Source organism: Nestor notabilis, unplaced genomic scaffold (assembly GCF_000696875.1).
Source record: "Nestor notabilis isolate BGI_N333 unplaced genomic scaffold, ASM69687v1 scaffold4030, whole genome shotgun sequence".
Classification (NCBI taxonomy): domain Eukaryota; kingdom Metazoa; phylum Chordata; class Aves; order Psittaciformes; family Psittacidae; genus Nestor; species Nestor notabilis.
The window spans coordinates 240-18,446 of record NW_009909547.1 but is presented as its reverse complement, the minus strand read 5'-3'; the positions used below and the strand labels follow the sequence as shown (position 1 = coordinate 18,446).

Genomic DNA, 18,207 nt, shown 5'->3' with positions numbered 1-18,207 from the left:
TTCCTGCAGGAAGCAGAGTCAGAAAAATTACTGCATTTGGCAGTAGAAAGTCTTCTGGCTTCCTCTGTCAAGGGATAAAGGCTTTGTCCTTCCTATTTGTTCGTTCCCATCTCCACTGGTAAGCTAGCAAAAGGACTTGGGTAGAAAATTGGTGATCTAGAGGGTGAAAAATTAACCTAGATTGGCTTAAATGTCTGGTATGAACTAATGCATCATTTTTTTGCATCAGATTTTGCATGAAGCCTGCAAGAGCTGTTTCTGCAGGTTTGGACACACAGCTGTATTTGACAGGTGATGTAGCTGAATCCGAAAGAGGATGCTTGTCTGCAGCATAAGACCTACCCCCTTGGTTTTGACTTGTCGACAGTAACCTAAGTATTGACAAGCACTTAGTTTTATTTATGCTATTTACACTTTAACAGCAATTGGAGAATATTTAATACTGTTGAGTGACGATGAAGAAATTATTATAGTAGTACATAAAGCATATGAAAGGAGAGGCTTTACTGGTAATTTCAAGATCTAACTAGCTTAATTTATAAATATTCTGGAAAGCAATCATAAGCTTTTTGTACTAAAGACAGTACTTTCTTGGTTTTGCATTGTAAAATGACTAATAGATGTTTGGGGGGGCTGTAATCATGTTATATTGCATTTAAATGCTGCTGTGGTGGTTTTAGATTTTAAAAATAACTGATCTTAAGCTAAGAGAGACACTTTTTGTGTCTTAAAGTATTTGGGGATCTGGCATTAGAGATGTCATAGTTTAATAGTCCCTAATAGAGCCATGTACTTCAGCATTGTCTTGACAGGAAGCTGCTAAGTAAACTCTCCAGATATTTTCTTACTGTGTTTCTTTTTCTTTTATGCATGTACTTTAGAGAGAAAGCTTTAAACACTGTAGTTACAGGAATAAAAGTATGAGATCAACTTAGTATTTATAAACTCTATACATTGTGCTACGTTAGGCCTTGCATAGTGGTATTTAATTTTCAAAGTAAGGCTTTTCTTAGATAGTTCCTGGTATGTTATTTTACTTGAAAACAGTTGGAGTTAAACGTAAGCGCAAAGAGCTCAATCATCTTAATTCGTGAATTGGAGCCTGCTTCACAACTTTTGTTCTGGAGCAGTTGGATCTGAATCCAACACATTCTTCTGAATCTGGAGAGATCTGGAGTCTTCTCTGGAGTACTGTAGATTGATGTGTTATTACAGAGCTGCAGAACAAACTGATTTCCAGCTGAAAAGACTTGGCACTTCAAGGAAGCTTATTTAGCAGCAAGCTGCTAGTAAGAGCCTGGCAAACTCCCAGATTTGTTAACAAGGAAAGTTGTTGTTCTCGTTTTCCCATGTAGCATCAGTCCTGAATTTCTTAAGCAGTGATATTTCTAATAAATTTGGCTGGTTAATTTATAATACATGATACTAGGTGGGAACATCTACAAATTTGGCAGATGTCCTGCAGTGTGTTTGGAGATGCTTTTCCTCAGGAGGCAAAATTACACAGAACAGGCTGTGTATCTTTCATGTGTAATAAGATTTTGTTCCTCTCCTAGTTCTTAATTAGTGGCACTGGAAAACGGTTAATAAATTGGTTTTAATTTGACAACTCTCTACTTGATCATTATCCCAGCTGGACCAGAAATTGTGTTAAACACTTAAGGGAGTATGTACAAATTTATTCTTTTTCTTTTTGCTTTGTTACTGCATTTGTGAACGTTTGGGGCATGTCTGTACTTAAGGAAAAGGCTGTTAGTGAAGTCACAGAGCTTTGGGTCTTGTATAAACTGTATTCTTAGATGTTACAGGTTTGTCATAGATGGAGAAAAAGGAACAGCCTGGTGTTTTGAGGAAAGTGTTCATGATCAGGACTTTCAGCTGTCTGCTAGAACCTTCAGAGTATCTTTTCTAAGCAATTCACTTCTCGTTGTTAGTTCTCCTGCTTTAGTGTGAGGTTTCCTGTACTTATTTTTCATAAATATTATTACTACTTTCTGCTTACTTTACTCCTATGAGCTAAGCTTTGATAGAGTGGATTTGAAACTGGATTAGGACTTTTCAGAGCAGCAGATTGGAACATGAATAGTTTTTTTTTCTTTGAAAAATATGACTGGGTTTTAGTGGTTTGTATTTTTTTAAATTTAATATTAAAATTTTTTCATTAAAATATCAATTTTTTTAAATGTCATTTTGCCAGCCAGAATCCCCATTGTTAATTTCCTGATCCAGCCATTCCTGATTAACTTAAATCAAGTAAAAAAGGGCTTTCACATCCCTGACACTTGTTCTCTATGATTCCCACAAAACTGATTACGTTTTTTTTAAAAGAGCTGGCTTCTTCCAGTGGTCCTAATAAAGATCACACTCAAAATTACTTTAGAAGTCAGTTTCTCAATCCTGAGGTGGTAGGCTGCAATCAACAGCTACTTGATTTCTATGGAAGAGGAAGCCAAAGCTTAAATTCCGTCTCTGATTCATGATACGTTTTTGTTCTTGCATCAGCTTTCTCATTACAACACTTACTTGCTTCTTGCTTTGTAGCAAGATGGTGAGGAATCATTGCACCATAAAGCATCCAAAGTACTTCCAGGGGAATTAGTTTAGTTGAATAACATGTATGTGTTAGGTTTGGATCTGTACCAAATACATGTATAAATCAAGGCAGGTTTCTTTGCTTCCAGTGCAGTTAATATAGGAACAGACATGTTGGAGCTGGATTGTCACCTGACAAAAGATGAGCAAGTGGTTGTGTCCCATGATGAGAACTTGAAGCGATCAACAGGAGTTGATGTCAACATATCTGACCTCAAATACTCTGTAAGTTGAAGGAAAAAACATAAGTGCTAGATGATGTTTAAAAATGTGTTTGTGGAGTGACTGGGGATGGGCAGGAAGGTCTTGTGCATGTGTGTATGTCTAGTGTCCAAAATTTGAGAGGATTCATCTTGTCTTGCTAAAAGAACAAGTTAAGTAGGCTCCCTGTGTATTCAGAGGATCAAACCCAGCACGTTTCCAGAGGGTGAGTAACTTCTTCCAGGAGCAGGTTGGATGAGGAGCTGTCTGGAGGTGGGCCTGTTTTCCCATACTGATGATGAAGGCAGCTTAGTCAACAAGCTCCTTTTTGTGTGACCAGTTTTTTAGTGGGAAAAGGGCAGGTGAATCCCACCTGCACTGACTATTTTAAAAGCCTGTTTTACAGAGCTCCCTTTCCATCTGATATTTAAATGGAATTATCAGAATTTTCAGACAAGTATCTGGAAATGTTTTGACTTCTTCAGCTACAGGCAACACAAGTCTAAGAATGCCAAATCGTTCAAGTAAGAATAAACACAGTAATAAAATAAATTACTTTGTGGCCAAGAAGATTTAAAAAAAAAGGTTTGTCTTTAAAAATAACTTACATGAATATTTTATTTTGTCTTTTTCAAGAAAAGGGATGATTATATTCCCACATTTGAATTAGTGTTCCCTTTCCATTTATTTTTAAGGAACTGCCACCATATCTCTGCAAGCTGGATGTCACCTTTCAGAAAGGTAAGTTTTTGTCTCTTGCTGCTTCAGTTTACAGTAACTAAGTTTCCATTATTGTAGTGTGGCAATTTCAAATTGGCAAAGGGAGTAAAAAAGTGGATTTGCTGCTTCTCAGTATCTTGATAAGAGAAGTTTTAAAAGGAAAATACAATCCTAGGTTTAGAAGCCAAAATAGATATTTTTTTTCCACATCAGTTGGCAGTGAAGAAGTTTAAGATGTAATAGATTTTTTCAAAGTAAACGTTTCACTTGTTTGCTTGTCTGCTTCTTGTAACTGCTTTCTAGTTCCCTTGTGAGTTCTCCAGAAGGTGCTGATTGAAAATTGTTGTTCTGAAAAACGAAGAGAAGGTAGAAGAGTGTTTCTTTACAACATAAGTGTCATTGTGCTGGTGCACTCTGGGCCTGAAGTACTGCGAGATGTCAGATAATACAAACATTTTCAGGAGATAAATGGAAAGAGCAGTAGTTACTGTATGTACGACAAAGTTCAGTACCAGTATTGCTGCAAGAGAAGAAAACATATTAAAAAACCTAACCTCTTTTCTTATGAAAACTGATTTGTGGGACTGTAATTTGAATATAGCACACAGGCTAAAATTGAGAGCATTTCCATGTAGAAGAGGCTACTGGAGATGATAGCAAATGTGTTTGCTTGAGGGGCGTGTGACTGTCTTGTATACCCTTTCCAGATTTCAGTTGCCCAGCAAGCAAATTTAGTGTTAAACTTTTCTGTTCAAAATGGCAAAATACTTAAAGTACAAAGAAATGGCAAGAGACTTCAGGTAATTTGTTAGAGCCATAAGCAGCTTCATACAATAAAGTTTGGGAGTTTCGTCTTCTGTTGCCTTTACTCGTGATGCTCCTCTGGTAAATTTTCCTAGAAGAAAAAGGTTTTGTCATTTTGTCGCATTCCATATTAATTAACCTCATTGCATTTGGTATGTGGTAACTGAGCCCATGCTTGCTATTTCAGGATTTTTTCGATGCCTGCACTCCTACTGTTGCTAAATAATGGCTGAATTTCATGAAGTTAAAACCTAAATGTGCAGTATGCTCAGGGCATTTTCATTATGAAAATGAGCTTGTCATAAGGAATTACAACCGAGTGAAGTGAAATACTTTTTTTTTTTAATATAGTTTAGAAATATGCTAAATCTAGTAACTATATACGTTTTCAAATGTTAAGATAACAAGTGCTCTGACATCTCAGCTTTTGTCTGCGGTATATTAAAAATGGCCACAGCAGTGACAACTTTCTTGTTTTCTCAGAATGTCACTGTGAGGGAAAAGATAACCGTATTCCACTCCTGCAAGAGGTGTTTGAGGCATTTCCACAAACTCCTGTCAACATTGACATCAAAGTGAACAACAATGTGTTGATCAAAAAGGTACATGAAAATCCACAGCTGAACTGAGACTGAATGTCATGTAATATGATGTTGAAATTCCAGAAGAAGAGTTTCTTAGTTTCTTGTGATAACGGCAGTCTGTGCTCTTGGGCTGCTTCATCCTTCACGTGTTAGATCTTGCTCCATGTATGAAGTGATCTCGTGTAAGATATCCAGCAAACAGCTCTTTACTGACCCTTTATCTTGACATGAAACTGATGCTACATTGCAAGACACGTTTGGTTTGTACTTCATGTGAAGGGTCTTGCCTGTCACAGCAGCATAAAACCATGTCAGTTAAGTGTTCATCACAGAAAAGGAAATCTGCTTTTCATCAGATACTATTTTGCCATTGAGTTTTCTTAAGTTCTCTAGGGTTTTTTTTGTAGTGCCCTGGCTGCATTTGGGGTAGAGTTAGTTTTCTTCCTAGTACAGTGCTGTGTTTTAGCTTTAGTATGAGAATAATGTTGATAACACACCGATGATTTAGTTGTTGGCAAGAAGTGCTTACGCGAAGTTAAGAACTTTGTCATTTCTCATGCTCTGCCAGTGAGGAGCGGCACAAGAAGCCAGGAGGGAGCACAGCCAGGACACCTGACCTGAACTAGCCAAAGGCATATTCTGTAACCACAGCATGTCATGCCCAGTGTAGAAACTTGGTGGGGGATTGGGTGGGAGCCACTGATTGCTGTCTGGGGACATGCTGGGCATTGGTCAGTGGGTGGTGAGCAATCGTAGTGTGTATCACTCATTTTTCTCTTGGGGTTTATTTCCCTCTCTCTTTGTTGTTATGTTTTACATCAAATATGAAACTGTTCTTCTCTCAACCCAGATTCTTTTGCCTTTTTTTCTGGTTCTCCTCCCCATCCCACTGAGGTACTGAGGGAGCGAGTTAGCAGGTGTGTGGTACTTAGCTGCTGGCTGGGGTTAAACCATGACATGTAGGTACAATGATCGTTCCTTTTATCTGCTGACCTGATCACCTGTTTCTTTCCAGTCGAAGCAGCATAATCCTCTTAAGATAGGAAAAGGTATAGAAGAGCTATCTTTAATGAGTTACGTAGTTGGAAAGTAGGAAGTAGAGTTTCCGTTAAGGAATGCTGCACATAATTTCAGTGAATACATCTGAGGGTTCTGCTTTTTCACGTTGCAGGTTTCCGAGCTGGTGAGTCAGTATAAGCGAGAGCATTTGACAGTGTGGGGGAATGTCAATTACGAAGTTGTATCAAAGTGTCTTAAGGAGGTAAGAACAGGTCCAGCTAAGCTTCATTCTTGTTTGCTTGTTACTGTGTGGTGACAAAATGTACAGCAAAGCACCCTGTAAACCCATATCTAGTCAGCTATGTCCGACTTTCTAGATGTGATGAGAAATTTTGTGCTTAGATGTATTCTGCTTACCGTACTGTTAGAATAAATCAGACACAGTTAACGTCCATATTAAGCTTAAAAGCTTAATCACATTTTATTCTTGTTCTGTAAAATATAGGGAGGTATGATTTTATGCCAGGAACTCTTACAGCCTCGTTTGCACATCATTCATCTAGTACAAAAGCAATTTTTCTAAGGATTGCTTATTGTCTGTTTCTTTTTATGAAGATAATGGATGCGGCCACTAGCTGACACACAGTTGCATTGGTATAAAGCTGTTTTACAGCTGTAGATTGTTTCTTTTTGTGCCAAGGAATTGTACCATTTAGAATTAAATTAAAACTGTGCTTAGTCCAAAGGAATTCTGCACCTGAGTGAAACTGGTCTAGTTGAGAGTACGCATATCGTTCTTATTTATTTCTGCACGACGACACACCATTTCCTACCTGAAAAGCACTTAAATTTGTTCATTTTCATAACATCAATACCCAGATATTTTAGTTCATAAACTAACATCTTTAAAATGTGTTGTGATGCAAGTTGATGTGATACCGAACTGTAACAAGTCCTGTGCTAAAGTACATCTCGTTCTTTGTGGTAATACTAGTCTGAGAGAAAATGTGTAGTGTTGTGCAGTCTGGAAAGATGATGAAGGCAGGTACAAACACAGTACTGCGGCCAGTGAAACTTTGTCTTTTCAGGTTCCTGTTGCCCCTTCAAACCGCATAAAACGTTTGCTTTGATTACAGGTTACAAGAAAGAGTAATCTAAATTCAGTGCAGGCATGTCAGAAACATTTGGCAGCTTAATCTTTAGGTGCGAGTGCTAAACTTTAAATATGTACTGATGAATAAATTTAATTGCAACAGACTCGACAATCTACCAAGGTAATTTAGAATCTTGCTTTCCTGGTTCCTGCAGAATGCTGATATTCCCATCATCTTCTGTTTGCAACGTGTCCTCCTGCTTCTTGGCCTGTTCTACACTGGTCTGCTGCCATTCATTCCTTTCAAGGAAGAATTCTTGGAAATTCCCATGCCTTCAATCATCCTCAAGTGAGTTTGAGTCTGTTCGTGGGTGCTGCACTGGAATTATAGTAAAACAAGTGAATAAGCAAGTGAACGATGATGCCACATTGAGTGTTGGTTTAGTCGACATCTTTGGGCTGAAGAGACTTTTTTGTTAGTTAGGCACTTTGTATATTCCTCAGAGAAAGCTGTGCAACCCTCCTCCTCTGTAGTTAACCTGTCTCCATCCAGCTCCAGGTTACTCAGTTGTTCATGTGGGGTGCCTGTGTATACCAGTGTTTCCTGTTTACAGCATTTCCTGTGAATACTGCCTTCACACAGATACCTTTACGGCTTGCCATCTAGATAGTAATATGGAGCAGTTCCATGCAAATAACGAATTACTGGACATTCCTCCCTCTGTGTTGAGAAAAAAATTAGCCTAATTAAGGCCAAGATGCAAGTCATGAGCAGGGTAAATACAAGCTTTCACATTTTATCATACGGTACTCAAAATGCTGATGAATACCCATCTCTGCTGCTTCTCTTAAATGTGGCACATTTCTCTTGTGTAACCCAGTTCTAAGTCACTGTCTTAGTGAAATTGCTGTTCTAATTTGAGAAACTGCAAGATTAATTCTTCATGTTCCTTTTTCAGGAACATCTTAATATTTTAAACTGCCCTGGTAATCTTTTGATTTCTCTTCCTCAACAGGCTGAAAGAACCACAGAAGGTGACAAGAAGCCAGAAATTTATTATCTGGCTAGCTGACACGTAAGATTGTGTCTGATTAAATTTTTATTTCTATTTGCCTATATTTTAACAGTTGGCTCAAGCAACCAAGACTATTGCTATAGCTACTTGTTGTGTTGTAATTTTGTTTAGGGTTTTAGTTTGTTTTTTTTCAGTTTCCTCTAGCATTTTTGTCAGTGCAGCATAAATCATACTCAAATCTTATATAGGTGTACCTGTATGCTTTTATTTTTCATAAACTGAAACATACTGAGGTGCAGTAAGTGGACATTATTCCAATTTAGCCTATTTAGTTTGTCATTAAGTGTGTTCAGCTAATTAGCATGCAAGTAGATTCAGAATGCACCTTTCATGTTTCATAGGATTGTGACTGTTTCATAATGTTGTCAGAGGAGATGCTGTTTGGCTCACATGGAACACTTTGCATTTGAAGAATATCCATCCTTCAGAGGCAACTTAGTAATACACTTTGATTGTGATTGCACTTAGTTACTTCTGGCTCTTCTGTGTCTGACATCTGTTAGCTTGATTTCCCAAGTGGCCAGTGGAGTTAAAATCTCTTCTGAAAGCAAAGAGATTAATTCATCAGACGTGGTGCAGGGTACCTGTACAATGAAGGAGTCTGCTGGATTTGATCTGCAGAAGAGTTGATACAAATATCCATAGCTAATGCAGATTTCTGAGTATCTGTGTTAATCAATCTTGAGTTGCTTGAGCTAAAAGTTTTCTATAATTAGGTTTCTAATCTCTTATGGAAAACATTGAATCTAAATGCTGTATGGAAAATTTGTTACAGAGCATTGAAAATCTCATATATACTTCAAGTTCTTAAATAACATCATTCTCCTTTCTGCAGACTGCTGATGCGGAAAGCGCTTTTTGACCACCTTACTGCTCGAGGCATTCAGGTACAGTGTGGCAAAGAGAAAGGATGTGTGCTTTTAACATAGTGAGAATTTGAACCAGCTAGGTATGCCCTTAAGATGGGTTTGTGTTCTCCCCAATATGTTCTGTGTGTTGCTAGGTTATGAGTTGTTTTTTTGGTTTCTGAGCAATAGCTTATGCTCTTGTATTTGCAGTTCTGTAGTTGCAAAGGAAGAATTGTATGTTTGGAAAAAGACTCTTTAATTTAAATTCCCTTAAGATCCACACACAAACACTTCAAACTTAAACCTACAAAATCTGCTAAACTGCTTACCTATTTTGGGCTTTTAACAAAATAATAGACTAGAAATACCTGAAGTCTCTGAAGGTAATAAAATGGAGTTGGAACCGCCACTAGAAAATGCCCCCATTTGGAGGGCAAGGGAGAAGTTGGATGTGTTTGTGTGTGTGTCTTTGGCATCCAAGTGTAATCATGTATTTTTTAAATATATGTGGCATCATTTCTCACGTGAAATAATTTAAGTCAAAAATCGCCTTTTTTATTTCTTTAAGTATTTCCTGGAATAATTTGTCTTTCTATCCCATCTTACAGGTGTATATTTGGGTACTGAATGAAGAACAAGAATACAAGAGAGCATTTGATCTGGGAGCAACTGGAGTGATGACAGACTATCCAACAAAACTTAAGGAGTTTTTACATAATTATCCAGCATAAACGAAGAAATCCAAGGAAGTTCTTGCAGAATAGATTGTGAGCCAAGGATTTTCTCCGTTAAAAACAAAAAAAGAGCAGCATACACAGATCACTTTGAAAGATGTAACTGGATGATCTGTTGTTACCTTGTCGTCAGGTTGCTACCTAATGTAAAGGTTGTCTGTTTATTTTAAAACTTTAATTACATAGTTTACATTTGTAAATAGCTCATTTAGCAACAGCACACTTCACATATAGTGATGACTAGGAAGAAAGTTGCTGGTTTGGATACCAGTAGAAAATAAGCATTATTTTACCTGTCACAAGTGTTCCTAAGCAGATGTCAAGACATGTCAGTTATCCCAGTTATATTCTAGTGGGCAGAAACTAAGGAATTTCTGAAAGTACTCTCTGTGTGTGCATTTCTTGTGTTGCTTTTAGTTTTCAGATAACCTGTAGGGCAAAAAAGAAAAATAACGCACAGGAGAAGCAGAGAGTGGAATCTGTGGCTAGCTGGACAGTGTAGCCCGTGCAGTGTAGTCCATAAAGGTGGTCACTTTTTTACCAAAATTAACTCATTTGGTCAGTGTAGATTTACTCTATTATTCTTACTGATAAGAATGTCGAACTTGAGTTGCAGCTGTACATAGACCCCTTTCTGCTGTGATTGCAATGCTCTGACTCACTGGTCAAGGTCCAAGTGTGGTATATAAGCCAGGTTCTGGGTTTGACATTGAGTTCTACTGCAAGGGTCTAGGTTTGCCCCTGGTTCTGACCTCCCTGTCAGGCTTCTGTGGCATGGCAGTACCTAGCTTTCCAGAAAGGAAGATTGCACTTCCTGTAGATTACACTTTCTTTGAAATAGTCTTTTCACAGAGGAAACCAATATTCTAGGAGTCTTTTGCACATTTATAGTTCTAACATCTGTTGTCTTGATGATGGGAAGTTGGTTTTAGGGTGAGGGACCAAAGAAGACTAAGTTTGGTCAGGAGTTTCAGGAACAAATTTAAATGTTCCTATTAAATTAATTCACCCAAAGCAGGTTTATATGCATATGTATAAAAGGAGCAAGTGTCAATCTAGAATGTGTAGATTTTAGTCTTTTCTCTCCATGAAAGAACATTAAATATTAATTAAGTTCATGTGTATGGACGTGGAAGTAGCTTTACTGGCAAAAATCAGGAAACCCCAAGTGTGATGGAATGGGGTTAGACAGGAAAGTATTTCTGGAAGCTTACGTGCTGTTCTGTCCCTGTGAATAGGTGTTATTCATGTGTCAAACTCATTTGAGCCTGCAATGCCTGTGTGTTTTGATGTTGTCATGTTAGTAGCAGGGGGTTTCAGAAGGAATTTGAATACTGTAGCTCAGTTACACATGACATGTATAAAGCTTAGTCATTTCATCATCAGATACTGCTGGACAAAACTATGGTTTAGTGATAGTATTTACTTCTTTAAGGAACATCATGTGAAAATTATGGATCTTAATAATACATGCAGTAGCCAAATGCAAGAGTATATTTCTTGCAGGGTATACTCACTGTTATAAAAACTTTTAAAGTAAGTAATTTCTTATCCCTTTGCTAGCTCAGATTTCGAAGGGTTCCTGTATCACTGCGCTGGCTGCTGTGCCATACTTGTAATCGTGGAGCACCTTTGCTTGTTAGTAGGCTGGCAGTTAGAACGTGAAGTCTATTTGGGCGGGTAATATTTTTTTCTGCATTGCAATTTCTTTCTGAGGAGTATTTCTGTGTGGATGAAGTGGAAGAAACTACTGCGTTTATGATTTAAGTGAACATGTGATGATAGCAGCACATGAGTTAATGATGTCCTAAATATCTGCCTGGTTAAGAGGCCTGTAGATTCAATTTCCTCATAATTTAATCAAGCTTGTTGCTCATTGAATGGAAGAGAGGAAAATGCAACTTCCTAACTGTTCATAGGAAAAAGGATGAAATTATTTATTATGCACTGAGCTTTTTGTTTCCCTTTCAGACCAGTTATTTCTGGTCAGATTGTTAAGAATCGGTCTAGTCATAGTTCTGCCTGCTTTCTCCTACTCACACACTAGTTATAGAGTAGGCTCCGTATGCAGCTTAGTAGGTAAAAAAAAGAAGCCCAACTTTCCACCCTTTCTGTCTTAATTTGGTTTACTTGCCAGTGTGTAGCTCCAGTTAGTTCTTACGCAGTGTGGTTTTCTTCAACTCAATTTTATTGCTGTTGAACTTCCAAGACACACACCTATATTAAGATGCAAATATAATTCTGGGTTTAGAGAATACTATGAAATAGCAATTATACATTAAAACTTTATTATTTTAGGGTAGGAAAACCTGAATTTTAAGATACTGGTCTTGATTTCTGGACTTGATCTGTCAGGGGGCAGGTGGTGATTTAGTTTGTCTCTCAAGTTTCCCTCATCACTGCATAAATAAACTGGTTTGCTTTATTCTAAATTGAATGACAAAACACAGTTACTGAAATGACTAACCTGCTTTTTTAATTTCATTTTAATGTTTTTCCTCTTTCTCTCTAGCAGTGGTGGTGTAAGCTTCTGCCTCCAAAAATGCTCAATGCATTTTCTACCACTGGTCTTCCTACATCCGATACAGCTTTTGACTGTGCTGTTTATACATGACCTCTCTTTGATAAGCCTGCTATTTAATATTTGAAATTTGAAAGAGTCAAGTTACATGTGAGGGAAGGGGCTCAGTGCTGGAAAGCTGCTGAATTTATTCAGTCACCCACTTGGGCTTTAGTACAAGAGCTAAATTTTGATCTCTTGAGACAGATCGTGTTGTATGGATGAGGCCATGAATCTGAGCACCAATGCACAGGGCTTAGGCCATGATAACTGTTTGTAACAAAATAACATGAAATTGAGGTAACTGTAGAATGTTTGTTCTGTCAAATCATTGTTTTGAATATTCCAGAACTTGCTGTGTGATTTTTAAACCACTTGTACAGAAAAGCATTTGTTGAAAACTTGCACAGCTGTCCAGGAGGATGTTCAGTTAATCTCTTTCTCCAAGGAGAGATTCTTTTCAGGTACTTTTAACTCTTAAATATTGTTTAACACTTACTGTGTTCTGAACCCTATTGCAAAATGTTTTATGTATGAAGGATGATGCATGTATTTCATGCACTTCTAATTTGCAGAGTCTCGTGGACCTCTCTAGCTCCAAATCTATGAAGTGATTTTTCTTGTAAAGGAAGATTATTAAAACATCTTTGCTCATAACATATCTAAAGCTGAATACTTAATTGTGACATCTTCGCCTAAAAGTGTAATTTCTGGGATTGATATTGATAGTGTAGTAGACATGGAGCTTTTGATAGTGGACTTTGTATGTGGATAGGGTTGCTGAAAAGAAGGGGTTATCTTATATACTCTAAACTTTAAGAAATTTTTGGCAATGACATTGGTCTCACCCAGTAATCATGGTGTCCGCAACTGTGTGCATCTGAACAAAACCTGCAGGGGACTTAAGCCTGCCTTCTCTATGTGCAAATGAATCTGTGAGTAAACTTTTGAAGTAAATTCCAATTTGATTTTTCTATAATTTATTTTAGGACAGAAACAGTAGTAGGTAAACTTGAGCAGAAGTGGTCTCCATATACAATACTAGAAATTAGGGTAGAGAATTCTGCTAGTTCAGCAATGCAGTCTGTGCTGTTGCTTCCAGACAAAGGCCTGTCTGCAGAACAGGCATTGCATGCTTCAAAGCAAGCAGCCTGCCTGTGCACATGAAAATTCAAATAATCAGAATTTAAGATTGGGGAAGAGTGGGAAGGTGTACAAATTAGCAACTAAACTTCTGAAACTTTACTATAGGTTACTCAGCTTGAAGTAGATGGGTCTTGTGTAATAATGGTAGGGGTAGAAACAAGGATGAAGATCCCAAGTGTCTTTGCTGTAACAGCATGCCAGGAGAACTGATTCTCTCTGGTTTTTGCCATCAGCATCTTTCAATGTAAAGAACTGGCAAATTGTGTTTGTCTTAGATTGCAGCACCTTCAATCTAAAATGGAGTGCGTAGTTCTGTATGGATGAAAACAGAAAGGTGAAATGAGTCAACAAATGTTTCTTATTTAATAGTATTTTGAGAAGTGTTATATATATATGTTGGTGTTTTGGATAGCTGTGCTGAAAAGTAATTGTGTAAGTGTGACAGCATTGGCCTCTGCTTTGCACTTCAGTGTAAAAATGGCTGGCTGTATCAGAGCTGCTGTCTAATTATTTGTTTTTAGCAATGGTGATGCTTAATTCTTAAGCACAATAATGCATCTCTTCTGCTTGGGGAATGTTGTCTTTTTTTGAAGTCTACTGTTTCGTGTTTATCCATTTGATTCTGGCTGTGTTAGAAGATTCTGTGTGCACATTTATAACATTAAAAGTCAGGTAATAATTTATAACATTGAAAGCACTGGCAAAATCATCTTACGTAGAGCTGATGCCTAGAACCAGACTAACTTATAATCAGCTCATTAGTTTAATTACAGAATGTAGCAGTTCACAGATGTGGAGAATATTGTATCCTATGTGTGTATGTACATCAGACCTGAATTGAATGGAGGAATGAAAACACTGAGTTATCTCTGCATGTAAGATAGCGTAGCAGAGGAACTGGTTTTATTTAAATCTAGATTTAATTTTAAAAAAATTTTACTGTGGCCTTTAAATTATCCTGAAACACTTTTCTGTAGTGTCCTAAGGACACTTGCTGTAATTAACCATCTCCCCCACACAGTGTATGTTCTACCTGCTCACTCTTGTTAGGAGATTTATGCAAAAGACTGTAGATGATCAATGAAAGATTAGCAGATTATGGCATGTAAAAAGCCTTTGACAGTTGACAGGTATCTGCTGCTGAACTGGGGACACAAACTAGCTGGTTTTGAATATGTTAATATTAACAGGGATTCGACTTGTAGGAGGTTTCTGTACAGTGCTGTGTTGTCCTGTGTTGGGTGATAGTTTGCTATAAATACAGAGCTTGCTTCTGATGATGATAAGCAGGTTAATGTTTCCTCTACTTCTAGAGGTAAATTTTCAGCTTTCCTACTGGCTTTCCATCAAATTACATTAAATATTAGGTTTTAAGGTCAGGTGTACTTAATTTTAAAGCCTTGAGACTTCACATTAGGTAAGAGAGGTGAAGTGAGGGTTTTGTATGTAACAGTATTTAGTACCTTTTAAAGGATTTTAGCAGCCTGATGAGTGGATTCTATAGATTGCTCTGGGCAGTATTTTATTTCTTACTACACATTCTAAATGGTTAGTAAACTAAACTAGGGAATCAGGAAGCATTAATGAATGTTGACATGTCTTTTAACATAGAAAGTATTTGTCTATGATGACTTCAGGTTGTGTAGCCTGTCATAAATCTGCAGTGCTAAGATTTGGCACTTAGAAGAACTTAACAGTTTATCAGAAGCAAGAAGGCTTGAGGTGCAGCTATCTTCAGGATAGACTTTTTCCCTTCATTGGTGAGCAAGATCATCAGTGTCAGTAAAATCAGAGAATCACAGACTGGTTTGGGTTGGAAGGCACCTTAAAGCCCCAGTTGCAACCCCCTGCCACGGGCAGGGACACCTTCCACTGGAGCAGGTTGCTCCAAGCCCCTGTGTCCAACCTGGCCTTGAACACTGCCAGGGATGGGGCAGCCACAGCTTCTCTGGGCACCCTGTGCCAGCGCCTCAGCACCCTCACAGGGAAGAGCTTCTGCCTCAGAGCTCATCTCAATCTCCTCTCTGGCAGGTTAAAGCCATTCCCCCTTGTCCTGTCCCTCCATCCCTTGTCCAAAGCCCCTCTCCAGGTCTCCTGGAGCCCCTTTAGGCACTGGAGCTCCTCTAAGGTCTCCCCGGAGCCTTCTCTTTTCCAGGCTGAACCAGCCCAGCTCTCTCAGCCTGTCAAGAAATCTCAGAGATCCTGGTTTGTTCCTAGAATTTCCTGCGTGCGTGAAGGATGGATTGTTTTCCTGGCTGTCGAGCACAAAGCAGCAGAACGGCCGCTGGGTCCTGCCTGTTCTCCTGCCCCTTGCCACGGGAGGCCGCCAACTCCTTGCGATTGCTGCTCTCCTCTGCAGGGGCTCTTACCGGCACATGAGCAGGGTATTCCTATGGGAAGCGAGGCGAGTGGTCATATAGATAGTGAGGGCTTTACAGCTGCACAGTCATCTCGGTGACGTGGGGGGACGAGATGAAGCACTGGACAACGCTTGCTGTTTTGTTGTTGGACCAAAAATAGTGATACTGCAAGTAGGGGAAAAAACCTTAACTGTTAATAGATGAAAGCACCTTTCTTTGATCTGGACTTTCCCTGAACATATACTTGAAGATGTTGTTTGCTGATGTGTCTGGTAAAATTTGAAGCATCCCCGCTTTACAAATAAAGAAGAAAGGCGGTATTAGGCGAGAGATCTAGAGTTACAAGGCTAGTAACATCAGCTAGGAATAAAACTTGGGAGTGCTAGGCACCTGAGAGTTTTATCATATTTTAAGTACCACTCATTTCTGATGCATCACTAAAAATGCTGAGGCAGTGTCTCAGTGAGTGATCCAGTGCTTTTTCCCCTCTCAATATTGCCATGGCAAAAAATAGCCCAACTCAGTGATCAATTAGGCTTTTCTATTCTAAATTATAATGGAACTTGAAACTGGTGTCAGACACTGAGCAGAGAAACACTAGATGTGCTGTTCAGGCTCCAAAAAACGGGGGTTTGCAAATAGAGAAATTAAAAATCCATCTTAGCTGTTCAGTTGAAAGCTGGGCTGTCAAATAGGTTAAAGCCAAATTCAGATTTTATTTTTTTTAAATGAGTACATTTCCCTAAAGCTTAGCCAAGTAAAAGTGTAGATGCTGATTAAGCTGTGCTTGCAAAGTTTGCAGCCAAATTCTAACACAGAATCAAATGAGACTTGAAGCTTCAATGAGAAAGTACTTAGGACCCAACTAGCTTTTTATTTCTCAAAAGTGGGTGAAATGCTTCTAATGAAGCACTCTTACCCCTAAAAAGTTTCTGGCCAAGAAGAAACCTTGGCGCTTGTTATGGTCTTACTTTGCTACGACTTCAAAGCTCTGTGAGCCTCTAGATTTCCATGGTGATGCTGAACTTACATAAATGTCATTCCAATTCACCACCACCCTAAAGCAAGCCTATTACAAGAGAACTTTGCATGTATGTAAAGAATCTTGCTGTTCTCCATGTAAATAATAATGTATTTTTATTAGCAAGCTGAAAATTGTGCTGTGCAACTTGTTTTTGGGTGAGAAAAAAACAAATCCCTGTTACGCAGCAGCCTCTTCTTGATGTGTAGATTTATTTTGCTGGTGGTTTCAACTGTCGGTACTTGTGGTTGCTTTTCACAAGTCATGGTGACTTAAAGTTCAAGCAAATTTCCTGCACATAACTCATTCTAGATCAGTTAAATGCACCTTCCTTTAGCACTGGTGAGATGGTCTAACAAACTGACATGCTAGCTTTTGCTGCTGGGTTTGAGGAGGAATGAGGTTATCTAAGAAAAGAAGATTAAAGTAGCTTGTCTAAAGATAATTCAGTAGTTTCCTTCTTCATTTGAGTGTATTTAGCAGCTAGGAACTACCATGGTGCTTGAATCTCTGCTAACAGCATATTTAAATTGTACTTGGGAGTTCCACTAGCTTCTGAGGGGGGAAAAGTAATTTTGTATTTTAAAATATAGTCTAATCTAATCTAGAATCCCTTAGCTAGCTGGCATCTCTTACTCGTGCAGTCAGAGGGGTGCGTTTTGCTTGTGTGAAATAAAACTATTTATATCACAAGGTAGTAGGTCCTTTTTCTACCCACGTGTATTAAAAAACCCCACAACTAGCAGAAATACTGTATTGCCCTTTAGTGTGTTTGGGAGTCCATACATGAAACGTATGGAACAGAATGCTGCCCTTGCAGTTACCAATAATGGCCAATTCTTCGGGGATTGCTTAAAATATTCTTAAGTATTTGCTAAAGCAGTGGAGTGCTGGAACAAGAATAAACTATTTCACTCAGTAAGGTACGTAGCTTCTATCCCTTGAGATAAGAAAAGGATGGAGAGAGAACATTCGCTGCTGTGTTTTAATAATCACTGTTACATGTGTGCTGGCATGAGCTGAAATGGAAACATGCAGTGAGAAGCCTTCAAACCAGCTCGTTTGGAGTTTTGTCTCTTAATTTGAGGTGACTGCATTTAATTTTGCCCTTGCACTTTCTCCTGGCGTATCTGTGTGCACTGTGCGTGTACATACGTGTTCACGGGGTGCCTGCAGGTACTTGGGTGTAAGATTGCCGGGATCACCACTGCAAAAAGCCTGTGGTAAGCAGTGGGATGCAGCTAGTGGAGACTTCCAGGAGAAATACGCAGTATCTTCATTTGTGGTTAAGCCTCACGCTAATTACGTATTCAAGAAGGTGAGTTAATGGGGGTGGGGCGTTCGTTGATGTGTGGTGCGGTTCAAGCAGCAGTGGGGGCTCCCAACGCCTAGAAAAGATCCGGCAGCGTTAATTACTTTGCTTCTGCCATTTAACGACAGAAACACAACGCAGCCCTGGGCGGGGGGGG

The 18,207-nt window shown here is 38.7% G+C and overlaps 1 protein-coding gene across 1 annotated transcript in view; it reads left to right on the top strand.

Annotated features, from left to right (window-relative positions):
* Positions 1-10,104, top strand: part of GDPD1 (glycerophosphodiester phosphodiesterase domain containing 1) — an 11,471-nt gene extending 1,367 nt beyond the window's left edge. The window contains exons 2-9 of the mRNA XM_010009844.1: positions 2,682-2,817; positions 3,489-3,534; positions 4,801-4,919; positions 6,073-6,162; positions 7,209-7,342; positions 8,010-8,069; positions 8,905-8,956; positions 9,526-10,104. Of these exons, the coding sequence (XP_010008146.1) occupies positions 2,682-2,817; positions 3,489-3,534; positions 4,801-4,919; positions 6,073-6,162; positions 7,209-7,342; positions 8,010-8,069; positions 8,905-8,956; positions 9,526-9,648 (760 nt within the window). The 3' untranslated portion in view covers positions 9,649-10,104. The remainder of the gene's footprint in view (positions 1-2,681; positions 2,818-3,488; positions 3,535-4,800; positions 4,920-6,072; positions 6,163-7,208; positions 7,343-8,009; positions 8,070-8,904; positions 8,957-9,525) is intronic.
* Positions 10,105-18,207: the final 8,103 nt, after the last annotated feature.